The 16,084-nt window shown below is 39.5% G+C and overlaps 2 protein-coding genes across 7 annotated transcripts; both read right to left on the reverse strand.

Moving 5' to 3' along the window:
- Positions 1-2,054: 2,054 nt before the first annotated feature.
- Positions 2,055-13,985, reverse strand: LOC103987896 (protein SIEL). 6 transcript variants are annotated; one of them, XM_009406352.3, is made up of 15 exons: positions 13,272-13,985; positions 13,084-13,164; positions 12,701-12,931; positions 12,270-12,461; positions 10,867-11,007; positions 9,507-9,596; positions 7,531-7,988; positions 7,217-7,426; positions 6,258-7,141; positions 5,776-5,991; positions 5,513-5,622; positions 4,404-5,434; positions 4,070-4,213; positions 3,387-3,477; positions 2,055-3,312 (listed from the first exon to the last, which is right to left on the reverse strand). In XM_009406352.3, exons 1-9 carry the CDS (start codon positions 13,977-13,979, stop codon positions 6,514-6,516), a joined length of 2,739 nt encoding a protein of 912 aa, XP_009404627.2. In that variant the 5' UTR covers positions 13,980-13,985; the 3' UTR covers positions 2,055-3,312; positions 3,387-3,477; positions 4,070-4,213; positions 4,404-5,434; positions 5,513-5,622; positions 5,776-5,991; positions 6,258-6,513. The 6 variants fall into 6 exon arrangements, with proteins under 6 accessions (XP_009404627.2, XP_065043494.1, XP_065043493.1 ...); XM_065187422.1 differs by having other exon boundaries at positions 6,258-6,517; positions 6,594-7,426; XM_065187421.1 differs by having other exon boundaries at positions 2,055-2,809; positions 3,193-3,312; positions 6,258-7,426.
- LOC135677447 (uncharacterized) lies at positions 2,258-2,788 on the reverse strand. Its single transcript, XM_065189805.1, has one exon. The coding sequence runs from the start codon at positions 2,786-2,788 to the stop codon at positions 2,258-2,260; it is 531 nt and encodes a 176-aa protein (XP_065045877.1).
- Positions 13,986-16,084: the final 2,099 nt, after the last annotated feature.

Consider the following 16,084-nt stretch of genomic DNA (forward strand, 5'->3'; position numbering starts at 1 on the left):
ATTGTAAAATGTTTTGGGTCTAATAACGCAGGGACACATAGCTGATGATGCATTATGTCCGTTTCAATGTTTAATGGATCAAGTCACTGACTAGTTGTTGGCAAAAGAGACTAAGATACATTTTCTTCAAACAATTCCTTGGTATATTCTGCTTCCTTGAATTGAAACCTGTTGAAAGAAGTGAGAGATGGCATTGAGTTGACTTCAACAAGATTAAGGGGGATCTATCAAAATAAGGAAAAAAATTTCTAGTGAAAGTTCTTAAAAATAATGATGGAATTGATGAGTTGAAGATGATGGTGTGTGATGGCAAGCATGAAAGAGCAAGGAGTATTGATGATTCCTTAATAGCAGCTCTTTAAGTATTAAACATGTGATCACTGGGGATTGCAGGATTAATAGTGGCACATCACTCTTTTTCCTTTTGAAATGCCAAGAACATGGGTGAGTAAAGTTCGAGTGGGGATTTTTTCTGACTTTTAACTGGAGAAAAAAAAAAGAAGAAAAGTGTTAAAGCAAAGGCTGCATGACTTGATTATGTCCCAGCTATATGTCAGTGTATGCTACTGTTCTTTCTCCTTTTGTTATAATCATGGCCAAGTTCATCAGATAGATTAGGTAGTTTATGCTCGCTATCTAATAAACAAATTCTTATACACTATGTTTAGGAAGAGCAGCTTCACTTGGAAGAACTTGTATGATGGAATGAGATAGATGATCTGTTAACCAATGTCTCATCGATTTCATCTTCTAATTCAGTAAAGACTTCAATTCAGAGGTGCTTTTCCTTGGAATTATCTTTCTGCTTCAGCTCAATTTGAACTAAATTGTTTCACTGATACAATAATGCCCTTTTTATTGGTTCATTTCCTTGCAGAAGCTGATGGTTTCATGTCTAACATGCCTCAAATCTGTAATAGCTAACCTTATGTTTTGATACTACAAGCAATGACCCCTTTGAATGCATGAAAACATGGAATTAGAATTCTGAATTTGGTGTGCTTGGCATAAATTACATATGGGCTCAATATTGCAAATATAACCTGGGAAAGGTAAGATTAACATTGGAAATATTCCTCTGGGCTCATCCATCATCTCTTCCAACCTGTCCATATGTTCTCAACAAATCTCATAAGCTGTGGCATCATCTCTTCTCTGAAAATAGTCTCTTTAAATATAGAGATATGTAATTGTTGTCTTTTTCAGTTTTGCCTAATTCCAGAATCATAAAAGAATTGACATGACAGTTCAAAAAAGCATCAACAGTTTCATCTCAATTTTTCTTTCATCCTGTAGCCACCATGGCTGGTTGCTATGGCAACCACAGGAGGCATATGGTTTTGATATCCATCCAAAGTTGAGATGTGAAACATTGCACTCCCATGGAAGAAAGGAAGGGTGGGCAAATAAATAGGTGAAGAACACCATCATAGCATTGGAAGAAAAATTGTAATGACTGGTGGACAACAGGAAAAGATTGGGTTCCTCCACCCAATCCTATCCATTTCAAACCACCCAAGCTTATCCCCAGTCAAGTTGTCTGGTTAGATCATGATTAAGAAAATGACTCCACCCGAGTTTAGGATTGGGAATAAGGAAGGAGGATAAGTTAAACTAGGATTTACCTTGAACCTGACCTAACCCACCCACCCATCCCAGTTGTAGCCAGCAAATTGGAAGCTGAATCTCCATTCCACCACCAGATGAAGACAGAGAGGGAGGACCAATCACTTTCCAAGCATGCGAGGCACAACACCAAGAACCTTCCTCAGGGAGACCTATGGTAACAGCCTCCAACCCCCCGTCCACAACTTTATTGGCCGCCCACTTAAACAGAGACGTCTGTCGACAGCAGGCTGCAATGCATGCATGCCTTTTTGTATTCTCATATTCTCTCACTAACGAGTAGAATTTGCATGATGTCTGTGAGAAAGAGAGAGGAGCACATGTTCTCTCACTAACCTTTACATCAAGCGCATGGTGTTTTTTTGCTTTACCTTACTGGGGACTTGAATTGGATGTACAAAAGAAATATAACAAGAAATTGGCACTGCTGAGTATGAAAACAGTTTTGCTGAGTCTCTTGATCAAGCAGGAACTGGAAACACTAAGACTCTTTCTCACTCTTAGTTTTGATCTTTAGTAAGATAGATGCAAAACACGTAATTTTGAGAGTAGAATATAAGATAGAATAGATCCAAGAACTCACCTTCTTTGGAGCTGGAAAAGAGTTTATCATCAACCTTTTTGATTTGATTCACCTTCTGTCGACTACTTCGACGCTGGAGGTGCAGAAGAGGAACCGGAAGAAAATGGAGAACAGTGCGGAGTAAGAGATCTCTCTTGGCTTCTTATCTGTTCCGCAGACCTTTCGCTTCTTCTCCTTCCTCCTGCTGCGACGTCTGCTCATCTTGGTATCAGCATGAGCAGGAACACAGCTGCGGCCCTCGGTCTTCTGCTGGAGAAAAGGGAACAGGACGACAGCTCGTCGCTTAGCCTTGCCGAGGCACTGTCGTGCCTTCTCCGTGGCGGTCTCCTCCTTGGAGAAGGTGTAGCTCCTTAGGTACATCTGCCGGCATGAGTAACTATCCACCACCCTTGGGCTCGGACTCCACCTCCTCCTCCCGTCGACGAGGTTGTCATCACCGACTCTCTCGTCCCTTCCTCCTGTCATCGACTTCACGAACTCGGCGTCGGACTCCGGCCACCTGTAGAGGTTGACATAGGTTGGTCTAGCCGGCCGACGTGCGTCGACGCAGCTCACAGAAGACTTGCACCCGGAGCTCATACTCTTACCTCTCTCCTCTCCCTAGAAGTGGAAGGGCTCTGTTTAGTGGTGATTATATATGGCATAAGGATGAGCAGGAGGTGGGAAAGCCTTCAGACGCAAGAAAAAGTAGAAATAGGGAGTTGGATGCCAGGAACAAAAGAGAGATTGACACGAAAACTTAATTACTTTCCTCCAATCTGTTGCTTAGTTGTGCCAATGACAGTGACACTGGTCTCTCTCTATATCTATTCTTGGTCTAGTTGCTGTGTTCTGATTTGGCAAGAGATTTGAAGTGTACTTGCAGAGAGGCTGGTGGGAATGAAGGGTATACTCAACATTTAAGTTAGCATTAAATGAACACAGGAGAATAAGAATACGGTAATGGGACTTCCATTTGGTTACTGATAAGGGCAAGAGATTACCTTCCATTCTGCAAGTGAGCTTCGTTGGGGACTGCAGGTCAAAGCAGCTCGAACACCTCCAGTTAGTTGTCGGTGAAAGCCGAGACATAGGGTGCAGAAGATGAATGCTAATCCACTGTGCTGCGCCAACAAAGCCTTGGAATTGAAGAAAGGATTGGTCACTTCAGGCAGAGGAGAAAAGGGCGTACACTGACCATGTGGGCTATCATTGCAGTCGCCGCTCCGAGAAATGGCCATTGTCACCAGTCCTTGGTTTGTAGATATCATGCGAGTCCAAGAAATCACCTGCATTAGTTGACAGACGATACCACTGAAGAAAGGAAAGGGCAAAGATCAAACACATCAATTTATTATCCACTGCAACCTTTTCATTTCACACACCTAAGGAGTCATATTCAATTTTTAATTACTTTTTGAAACTTGTTTATTTTCATACCATTAATAATAATAATTTCACATCTTTTAAAATACGTTTTTATTTAATACTGATATAAACTTTTTATATATGCTATTTTTCAACCATCCAAACACTCGTATTTATAAAATACCATTGATCATGAATTTACAGTATAAATGCTTTAAAAGAATAGTGGAACTTGCAATGCCTGACATAGATTACTACTACCAGATGGATAAACAAAATTTATGGACATGCTGATGAGAATAATCAGTGTTGGATCTGTCAGATAGATGGAAGAGTGATCATATCATTGCTGTCACACATGAATTAAGAATTAGAATATTTCAGAATTTTAGTCATTAAGAAACATGAACAGACCAAGCAGGCGCATAGGATGCCAAAAAAGATGTTACCAGCCACGCAAACATAACAAAGGTTATGAACCTCGGATGCTGTCCTCGAATGGAAGAGATGTACCTTCTGTATAAGATTTTGCGAGAGATGAAACACTTCACCCTGCGTGGGCTGTCCCATGCAACAGACGATGATCTTCTGGTTTATGCAAGTTTTTGATAGCAATAAAATGATCATTAACTCAAAACCACATCGGCCAATTCTCCCCTGCAAGGAACACCAAAGACAGACTTATCAAAGGTCAGTGTTGAGAAAGAAATCCTAGTCCAAGAAGAGAAAAGTTTGTAATTGTAAGACCTAAATCAACAGATTATTAAGACAGTTCATTCAACAGAATCAGATCATAATGAATTTTCAGCAGATTAGTGCAAAGAGATAGCAGGATGTCATCTTATACCTTCTAGAGATTATGCAGAATCTTTCGGTTCCAAACATCTGCACAAAAGAAAAGATTCTTCTAAAGAAACAGCTCCAGGAAGCTGCAAGAAAAGGTATAACAATCTCTACCCCATCACTTTTAGAAAAGACATCTTTAGGATCCCATAGCCGCTGCAAACAGATTGGCAAACTGTGATACAGAACAACGTGGATAAAAAGCAGGAACATGGGGAGTACTAAAAATTAGTGCAAGACAGTACCACTCAGACCACAAAAGGTGAACTTGAACTGCCACTTGAACAGACAATGCCTAACACTGTCAAACATAAAATTAGAAATTTCCTACCAAGATCAGACTCGCCACAAACATGTGGTCCAAACAAATAGGCTCTAACTGGCTGTAAATCTGCCACCAAATAAATTTATTTACGTCTGTGCCTATTGACTATAATTCACAGGAGCTTCTAATACATCCTAAATATCGAAGTTGCCAAGTCTTTTATCACCAGATAACTTCATTCTGCATGTTGATGAGTTAGCATAAAAGACAACAAAACATACCAGCAATCTGATAATCTAAATCACATCATTGGAAAGCTGTAAAACACAATACAAAGCCCCGTTATCATTAACACTTAGATACTGAACCAGCACAATGATAAAATGGTCCACAAGGGCCACAACCCTACAAAGGACTTACTGGGCAATATCAGGTTGGGAGTGCCTTGCTTACAATTACTTTTGAAACAATTGGTGCAGCAGTAGAAGCATAAAAAAGAGTATCATTGTCCTTGAGGACATGCAGGAGGCTGTGAATAACCATCATCACCATGAGTCAATGGGTGCTGCTGCTGACTATAACCTGGTTGGCTATGCGGCGGCAGTCCACAGGACCGCTTTTGCCTACAACCATCTGCATATAGTCTGCTTGACAACCGGAGTACATGGCGACTTCTGCATCTGTGAAGGCTGCCCATAACTAACTAGGATGGATCAGTTGTGTTGTTTGGCCATATCGATTCAGAGCCACAGGTTTGCTCCTGTACCTAGCTGCCAGTGGAGAATTGTCATAACCAGATGATTTTGTTCGATCAGTAGGATACCTTGTCTTGCTATTAAAAGGCTGACCTGAGATGGGGGTGCACAATAAGCAGAGGCGGATCCTTCTTGTGACAGTTTGTCCACTGTTCCATAGGAAGGTGTTGAATCATAACCCTGTTGATCATGGAATTTCCTGGCTGTTGAAAATAACCAGATTGAGGTGAGATGAAAATAATCATATTCACTCTAATATTCATTTGTCTCCAAATAATTCTTCCAGTAAGCAGCATGATAAGGCATGATTGTTCTAATCAGAAAGTGGGTGGTCATGGTTATATAGCTTATCCTACCAGCCGATGCAGAAGATTCTTCAAGTGGCTGCTGCTGAAGTTGGACTGCTTGTTGATTGTCAATACTCAATACTCAATAGTGTATCTAGTCTATGGTAATCGGGTTGTTGTTTGGGAGGTGCACCAGGTGGAACCTCAAGCTTGTTGAAGGATGAGGTGGAAAATATAGTCATGCTGAGGGCATCTCCCATCCGATACTGGATTCTTGACATGATTCTGCATGTAAACTTACTTCATGTGAATTTAAGGAACTCGTGCATGCATGCAACACAAAAGAAAAAATATTCGTGAGTAATAAGAAAAGGCTTAAAGAAAGCATAGTAAACAAAGGCAATTGTCAAGCATGGTATTAAGTAATAGAAGCATCGACCAAAAAGAAAAGGAAACCAATTTCAGGTGACACTGAATTCCCACCTATCCTAATGAGTTGTAAGGAGTATGATCAAGTTGTCACAAGTGGAAGGACAATAGAGGAAACTTACACCAAGTTAGCAAAGTTCTTCATAACAAAGAACTTCATATAATCCATGATTCACTAATTCATTGACCAACTGTTTCACTGCTTCAATCTGCTTCTCTGTGTCGCTGTATACACCAGTTCTTTCTATTGATGATCATGCAAAGGTTTCACCTGGTTACTCCAGACCTAGTTGCTTTGCACAAGTTGATCACAGACTTACCCCATAGAGAACATATGCAGAAATGTAGCATTGACTCCCAGCTCACAGCTTCCAAATATCATCTGTTATTGACACTAATAAAATGAACATCATTTTCCTTGCAGATTATAGCATAATCATCTAATGGCCCTCCCTGACCTTTACTGTGGCTTGTGACGTCTTCAGATGGACACTCAATACCTACAGAAGCCCTTAGCAAAAATGATGCTGCTTTTGGAGTTCCGTGAAATGGAACATTAAGAGTGCAGCTTCTCACTGCATCACAGCCTTCAAATTGGATTAAATCAAGAAAGACATATTGAATTGACTCACCCACGGCCAACAAGAGCCACAACCTGTCACTATTTAGTATTTCAAACAGTGTTATACGGAAGAAGATTCCGACAGGCAAACCTGACACGAAAGTCAGAGGATTCTCTGAATCATTACCAATGACTAACACTTCTGCCTTTTTCTGTTTAAATCTTCCAGTAAATGTTATCTGCTCAGGATAGAAGAGTTCAAGTAACTTACGAAAAACATATGTATTAGAAAATAAGGCTGCTGTGCCTTCAGTACAAGCATGCTTTACTTCTTTGGCAAAATCAGAAAGATTAGATGGTCCTTCACAAAGGAACTCCAAACGAGAAATTGTAGAAGTCAGCCTCGCCAATATAGGTTGTGGGCTTACTCCAATCTCCAATAGTCTAAAAGCATAGCTAAGCAACGTCAACTCTAGAATATGACATTCTTCGTCTCTTTGCAAACCTGAAAAGCCATACCTCAGCCTTCGGAGATTCATGTCTAATCTTTCCAGTATGATATCAAGTGATGTCATGCCAATAATGCAAGATTTTTTTGGAAGAGATTTGTCCAATATTTCAGTAACCAACTGGATTACTTGAATATACAGAGCTGCAAAGTCTAAAAATGAACTGGCAGCTCCGTCATCAGCATTCCAAGCAATGGTTTCTAACTCTTCTTTGCAAGCCCTACATGCCATAGATAACATAGCATACTTAAGTAACCTAGACATATAAAAAAGAAAGTAAACTATTTAGGAGAACCTAAAGACCAGAAAACAAATAAAGAATACCTTAACATGTTTTGCACTACTTGTGTACAATGTGACTTCATCAGAGACCAAGTTTTCCCAACTGTTTCTAAATTAAGCTTTATTGACTGCATTGTTTCCTCATTCAAGAACACACACTTCTCTTGTGTTTGCTCGGAGCGTGTCAATATTTTACTAAAATCTAGCACATTTCCCTTACGTGTAATATCAGATATTGCAACATGAATCGGCATCGATGAAGTGCATATCTTGTGGATCTCTTTACTATAAGAACACAAATAGGCCAAAAGGGAATCTTGGTCTACAGCACCTCTCAGGGCATGAGTGATTCTTCCACTAAAAGGGACTGCATAAGAATATAGAGCCATAGGAATATCAGTTGTACGTTGTCCATTGGAGAAAGACGATGAGATGAATAAAACTAACTTTGCTGCCACTTCATGGCTATCCAAAATCAGCTCTCCACAGGATAGATCTATCTATAAAACAGACAAAGTGGAAATCAGCATATCTATTACACAACAGTAACAAGTCACTTTAAAAACTTAGAAACTACAATAACCATAAAAGGTGAGTTACATGATCTGGATTCATCATAGCATTCACCCTAAAAGAATTTAGAACTATCAAACTTTTGCATTCATTACCAACATATGAACAATATAATTAAAGATTTAGGGTTGTAAAAAAAAAGAGCAATGACTTTTACTCTGTCCCTCACATGGCAACAAATTGATCAACCACCGAGGGCAGTAGGCCAGGACCATCACCTTGACAATCTGATGACCTTTGATATTTTAACTTCAAATAACTTGCAACAGACACTTGAAGTAAATAAGATTCTACGAAGTGAAATCTCTGTTTCTAAGTTCAGTAAACTACCCGAGTTAGAACTTTAACTAAAATTGGACCACTACGATAGAAATGCCCCCATTATCCATATTCTACCTATAAGACAACTGTAGATGTTAGGTTTATCCGCCTTTCTGTAGAATTTTATTTTTACTGCATGTCACCGCACAAGTGTGGGATACCTTTTCTATAAATGTTGCATGTAATCCATATTAAAAACTATCAGTATTCTCATAACATGAGTAAATCCACGAGGCCTTCAGGGCAAATGATATAAAACCACTTAATTCAATTATATCATAGCACTTCTGCCAGCAAACCTTTTGTGAACTTGAGCGGCATCCAGATATGAATGACTTATGCCTCAAGTTCATCAAGGTCCATGATAATATAAGTTGCCAGTTTCAAATAACAAAAGAGCCCATCTTGGACTATCTTGACTTCTGCCTATGTAAAGAAGGCAAGAAGCACAAGAACCAGCTGAAGGTGTATATAAGCAATGTAAAAGCAACAATTAAGGCTTCTTCATTTTTGGCAAGCAGAAGAGAAAGATACAGATACTAGCTTCCTTCAAACAATTAATGAGGATCCTGTCCAAGAAAGAGGAATCAAGGAATTTTCTTCACCTCCAGGGAAACAACCCAAGCAAGCAAGGACTCTAAGATTACAGCTCCAACAAAGAAAGATACTACTGATAAAGTCAGGAAAGCAAGAAAGGTGAGCAAAGAAGGACAAGGTTGGTTGTAAGGTCAGCAATCCCTGATTCCTTCATTATTTACACATCCCAACTTCAATGACTTTTAAGGCATGGTTTCAATCTCCAAAAGTAAGATTTGTTCCAGATCGCTCCAGGTTTAAGATTAATAGAAGTTGATAAATTTTCTTTAGTCCTTTTAATTTGCCATTAGCAGAATCATTTATCCTTGATTTCATCTGCAAAGAGATTGATGTAAAGTACATGTGTTGACATACTTTAGTAAATGAGATGAAACAGGGGCTTAATATTTTGTGCATTACTAAAACCTACTTCATCCATCAAAACAAACATATAAAATTCCAAACAGGGAAAGTCAGTTTTAAATAATAGATACTACAATAAGTCATATTGCTCCCTTAATATCCATGGACAAAGAAGAAGGATGCACCTCTTTTGCAAATTCTTTTGCTAACTTGGCTGAAAAGTTCTTGTGCTGCTTGCCGACAGAAAACAGAACGAAGAAAATATCTTCTTCTTCCTGAATATAGAAAACAGGGATGCTGATAAGAAATATATAACATAATGCTTAACAAGTTCAAATATATCAATGAATTAAACTAAGATATTTAAAAAATAGAAAACAAAGGATTAGTCTATTCCCATTTTGCTATCATTACATCATCTTTTTTTAAACTTTTAATCTGAAGAATCTTTAAATAAAAATTACTATCACCTTATATTTTACAAACATAAACAGCATTCATTTATCATTGGCTGTTAAAAATTAACAATAATTTCAAATATTCTTGTTAAAAGGAAATGCAGTATAATTTGAACCAAATCACTATGCTACTGAACATCAGAAGTTTTCAAACAACATACACATGAAAATAATAAGTTTATAAAGAGAAATATTTTTAACAAGAAATAAGCATGAGATCATAAAAGAGGTGACATCAATTCTGAGAGGCAATTGTCTAATCATAGTAAGGATTAATTAAATATTTGCAAAAATATCACATGTCAACTGCCAAAAATTATGCAGATTTACTTTTTGTCAAATTTAAAAAAACATGAAAAAGTAAAGATGAAAATTGTATATGTAAAAATTGTACCTAACTCAATTAACTTTATCCACATCTAAAAAGGCTTAAGTCAAATTGCCAAAATTCACCTAACTTTATCTTTTTTATTTTTTTCTTTTTCTTTGTCAACAAAAAATAGTGCCGTGCCGCACCGTATCCAGCCACTGGTGCAAAACGTGCCATGGTACATAAAAGCTATGTAGTGCCATGCCACGATCCAGTGTAATACCCTGACTAGTCCCATATCAAATGTAGACTAGGCTTTGATTTACTATATAAATTAAAACCCACCTCCAAAAGGTACATGCCCAGCTCAAATGGTATTTGGGCTTGGGTCATCACATCTAACATAGGTGCATGCCCAGACTTATAAACTGCCAGGGTACATGACACAAGACTCATGTTACATGCACAATTCCAAGCCTGCAGTTGAAGAGATGTAGTATGGATGGCAATTAATCCTCATCCATTAACACTACATGTACATAATGGCATGAGATGAAAATCTTATAGGCAAGTCTGAGCTGGCTTAAGAATAAAGTATACATTTCATTTGACTTAATCAAGTACAAGTACCAACAAGTTCTATTACAAGTACCAACAAGTCCTATAGTATGAATGAAGCTCCTGAAGTACCCAACAAAACTGAAAGTTGCTAATATGTAGACTCTTCCACAAAGCATAGTATATGAATATACTAGAAAATATTCTACATAATTAAACCTCTGGGAATGCCTCTAAATTGCTGACGAGACAATCAATTGTATCTCTAAACGATACAAAATCAGGCAACTTAATTAGCTGGAGCAGTTTTCTTGCCACGCATCTTATCGAGGGACTAATATCAGCCAATAGACCAAGAAACTGCAGAATTTCACAAATAACATAGTGTGAGCTAAATTCTGTATTGTAAGACAAGTAAATAATGGGAAAAGTACACGAAGAAATCAAAACAACCTTGAAATATATATTAACCGAAAACCAAGAGTAATGAATATGCGGTTGCAGTCAAAAATGGGCAAACAATTTTATTAATAGAAACAAACTCCTGCTTCTAAGATATTTTATAGAACATGATAAGAAGCCACATGCCACATAACAATATTAAGTCTGATTGCATTAAATAACTTGCAATATGCGGTTTCAGTCAAGAAATTTCACATGTTTCAGTCAAAATTGAATCAGTGTAAATAGTGTCATTAACCTCATATTGAGCTTGATGAAGTGACAATAGCAAAAACAAGAAGAGAAGCACAACTTGACATGGCAATGACTGAAAAAAGGATAGTAGGAGGAGGATTGTGGTAGATGAAAGTGAAAGAAAAGAAGGTGAACAATAAGTAAATCAGGAGGAGGAATTATGTACTTGTAATGATCTTTTCTATTTTCCAGCAGCAAGGCGCTGGTACCAACCAGAACACCACACATCATTACAGCATATTGGTCTGACAAGGAAACAGAATGGAATGTTCCCAATAAGGCAATCTTGGCTAATGCATAAACCACAATACGTAGTTCAGCATTCCCATTGAAAATAAATGCTCTTTAGACCTTCACATGAAACATTTATAAGAAGTGTCTCTGCATAACATATTCTTCGCCATGTGCATCATGAAAGATATGCTGGAGATGTTCATTCTGTCATCTCACAAATAGAGAATTGACACTAAAGTTGTTAAAATAGTAACATTTCCACTATGTGAATAAGAATTTCAAGTTTCAGATTTATTTCTCTAGATTAATGATAAACATATCAGACCCACAATTGCTATTCTCATTCCTCTCCATTGACATGTCAACTGAAAGGCAAGCAGTTGATACCAAGAGTCTGCGAGCTATGCTATCCAGAAATATACTGCAAGATCTTGCAACTATCCTCAATCTTCACCATCAACTGGTGACACAAGCAACACTGCACATTCAATATTAGCAAAAGATATTTTGTAAGAGAATAGCACACGAAAAATCTTAAAATTTTCATACTACTATATAATTTTGATAAATTTCAAGATATTTTGTAAAAAAAATAGCACAGGAAAAATCTTAAACAGTTCATAATAATGTGTAATTTTGATGCATATCAATAATAAATGATTCTCTCAAATAAATAAAGGTCCATGGCATACCATTTGCATGTGTTTGTCCTGCATTGTTAAACGATCATAATTTGCCATATGAGATAATGTTTGCAAGGTTTGTAATCGAACCACCTCTGTATCATCATTTAACATGTCCATTAGTAAGTTTGTAGCCTCATATGCAAACTTGACAGAGAAAATTGTTAGCATTCCCAATGATCTACAGGCAGCTTCCCGTACCTAGAAAACAATTAGCACAATATAATATATTGCAGAAACCACAAAGAGGTTGCATATATATATATATATATATATATATATATATATATATATATATATATATATATATATATATATATATGTGTGTGTGTGTGTGTGTGTGTGTGTGTGTGTGTGTGTGTGTGTGAAGTTTCATTGAATTATGATGTACCACTCAAAAGAAAAAATAATAATAACATGATGATAAGCACCAAGTTCACCTCATAGAATTCATCTTCAATTCCATGTACAAAAGCGCCAGCAGCTGATAACAGTGAAATTTTAGTTCCTTCTGTGGAGCATTTAACAATGGCTTTTCCGCTCTTGATGCCCAAAATTTTCTTAGAGAGGGATTGTAACAGAACAGTCTCATGTACCAGTCTTACTTTCCCAAGCGCAACAAAAGCTTCAAATCTAACTTCCATATGCATATCTCTTGCCATCAAACAAAGCTGAAAAGAAGAGTAATGGATTTATAGTAAACCTAAATATAACCAAGATATATACTAAGAAAGTAGAAGATTAAACTAAATTGGACAACGATATTCACCCAAGCACTGAGAACTAAGAAAATGCAATAAGCTTTAAACAACACAATGCATACTTGAACAAATACCACATCCATTTGCTCGCTGTGCTCAGTTTCCCCCTGGCTGGCTGCAAAAAGCTCCCCACACTCACTGATCTGATCATGAAATATCACGCAGATTAGCTGGTTTTTAATCAAAAATTGACTGATCATAAAGCCAAAATTTTGACAGTATAACAAAGTCTATGGATAATGTTCCTCACCAACTTAACGGCAGTCAATCTAACGAGCTTTTCCTCGTCCTTAAGAAGCACAACAGCACGATCATAGCAGCATTCCACGATTAAACAATCGACGCCACCTGCGGCTTCCCTTAGCAATGCTATTATGCCATCGACAGCACGTTTTCTAACCAGTGGGTACAGATCCATCGCGAGCCCAAGGAACACTTGAATCGTTGTATGATGCCCAAAAGAATCCCAGAATCGACCCCTCTCCACACTCCGCACCAAGAGATCAAGAACCTGCGACCGAACGACCACGATGGGGCTAGAAGCAAGCGAAAGAATGCGAACGCCGTCCAATGCCGACGCAACGAGAGAATACCCTTCTCCTCCCCCTCCATTGTCGGCCTCCGCGACGGAGGCTAGGGCGGCGACGGCGTCAGCGGTCAGGCTGTGGCCACCGTCGAGGAAGGGGCGAACGGCGGCGACCACGGTGTGGGCGAAGGGGCGGCAAAGGACAGCCGCATCGCCGAGGAGCTTGAGGGCGTGGTGGACGAAGGCGGGGTCGTCTTGGTGGTAGCGGAGGGAGGCGACGAGAGCGTCGATGACGGAGCGCCGGGTGGACTCGGTGGAATCGGGGTTGGCGATGAGGGATCGGGCTGAGTATAGGGCCTGGATGCGGCCGCGAGCATCGGCGGCGCCGGGAGAGAGGCGGCGTTGGAGCCTCTCAAGGAGGGCACGCTCCATAGCTTCCTCCCCAATCGAAAACTGGTTCCGGGGTTTTAGTGACGTAGAGTCTACTGGGCCAACCGTTTCCGTGACGGACCGGCCCGTTCTGGGCCCGCTGTCATTGCTATCGTTTGATGGAATACATATTTATTATTATTATTATTATTATTATTATTATTATTATTATTATTATTATTATTACTATTATTATTATTATTATTATTATTATTATATAATATTTTTAAAAAATTAAATTTTTTTTTTTCATAACATCCTTTCTTTACTTTATTCTCCCATAACATCTCTTATTTTATTAAAATAATATTATTTCTGAATTCTATCTTACCATTATCGCCTTTGTCATACGTCACACAATGAAATCAACCTTTGCCTCCTACCCCGAAGATAACATCAATTTTATAATACTTTTATAAATCACCTTAAAAATAAAAATATAATGATAATATTGGGAGCAAGAGACAAAGGAAGAGACGAAAAACAACTTCAAGAGTAGAGGACAAAGGTGGCATTGTAGTTGCCTTCTTCCCCTAGGTTTTGTCCCCCACCTTAACACTATCCTTGCATTGGCGATGAGCAATGAAGACAACTATCGAACGAGTACTATAGATAATATATATATTTCTAAAAGATATTATAATTATATATAATAAAATCATATTATCATCTGTTATATTACCGATTAACAGAGATATTTCGCAACAAATTATTTGCTTGTGTGGCTGACAATTTAGGAATCGTATTCCACCAATAAGACTTAAGTAAAATGTAGGAAAGAGGTTCAATGACCGTATTAGCCCTTATATATTTTAGTATAAAATATATTATCCCTTTCTATAGCATCCCAATTAATAATGATTAAATTATAGTTGACATAAATTAATCTAGTTAAAATAAATATATGTTTTGTCACCACCATGCCGTCAAAGCGACAAAACCAGTGATAGCTTGCAACAGCGAAATCCACCAACTGTCGAAAACCTTGCATGGTTTCCAACGCCGACCACCACACCATATTCCGTCGAATAAACCCAGCTCCCCGCCATAGCCACCGCCAGCGAGTAGCCGTGCATCTTCGTCCTCGCCTTCGCCGATCTCTTTCTCTCTCCGACAGCGTTTAAGGAGACACGGAGGTCGTCACTTTTCTGGAAGAAGCAACCCGGAAGCAGGAAGCTTTTGGATTCCATCTCCGGCGAGGTGAGGACTGGGGAGGTCATGTGCTCGGGGCGAGCGGCTCGAGGAAGACTACCATCGTCGACGCACAGCTTAAGCGAATCGAGAGGGCCGGCCTCTAAGGATAGGTTCACCCTCGATGGCGCGAGTCTCGAAGATAATATCCTCGTACGTGATGCAGGTCGACCACCTTTTTCCCCGACGCTGACCGTGTAGGAGACGTTGACGGTCGCTGTCAGGTTGCGGCAGCCTCGTTCTGTCCCAGCGTCAAGGAAGGAGGAGGAGTGAAAGAGGTGATCGTCCAGCTCGGGCTGCAGTCGGCGGCGAAAACCATCGTTTGGGATAGGAATGAGGGGCGCCGGGTGTCCATCGGAACTGACATCGACGGCCACATAATCCTCTTCATCGACGAGCCCACCTCGGGGCTGGACTCCGCAAGCGCTCTCATGGTGATCCAATTCTTGCAGTTGATCGCCCACGGTAGTGGGAGCATGGTGATCACGTCAAAGCACAGGCAGATCTACGGACGCTCGGCCTCCTCGTCTTCCTCTCTCTCGTGGCCAAGATGGTATCCAACGGGCCTCCGAGTGGCATCCAGCATCTCTTCCCCGGCAGTACGAGCACGCCATTCGCGAGCTCGAGAAGCCTCAGGGCGCATCCACACTCGCCGGGCTTCTTGCTCAGCGGGGCTTCTTCGCCATCTCCATCGATACCATATTCTTCGTATCCGGTGAAGACATCGCGTGAACATGACGAAGGAGAGGAAGACTTACATGGCACTGAAACCTCTCCATTGTCCAAGCAGTTTGTCTACGAGATGCGAGAAACTGTATGACTTCATTGACTACCCTTTCTCTTTGCATCAACATTAACAAGGGTGACACAGTAATGTCCCAACACCGCTGGAGGAAATGAAGAGCGATTAAAGCTCA

This window comes from Musa acuminata, chromosome BXJ1-6 (genome assembly GCF_036884655.1).
Source record: "Musa acuminata AAA Group cultivar baxijiao chromosome BXJ1-6, Cavendish_Baxijiao_AAA, whole genome shotgun sequence".
In the NCBI taxonomy this organism is placed as follows: domain Eukaryota; kingdom Viridiplantae; phylum Streptophyta; class Magnoliopsida; order Zingiberales; family Musaceae; genus Musa; species Musa acuminata.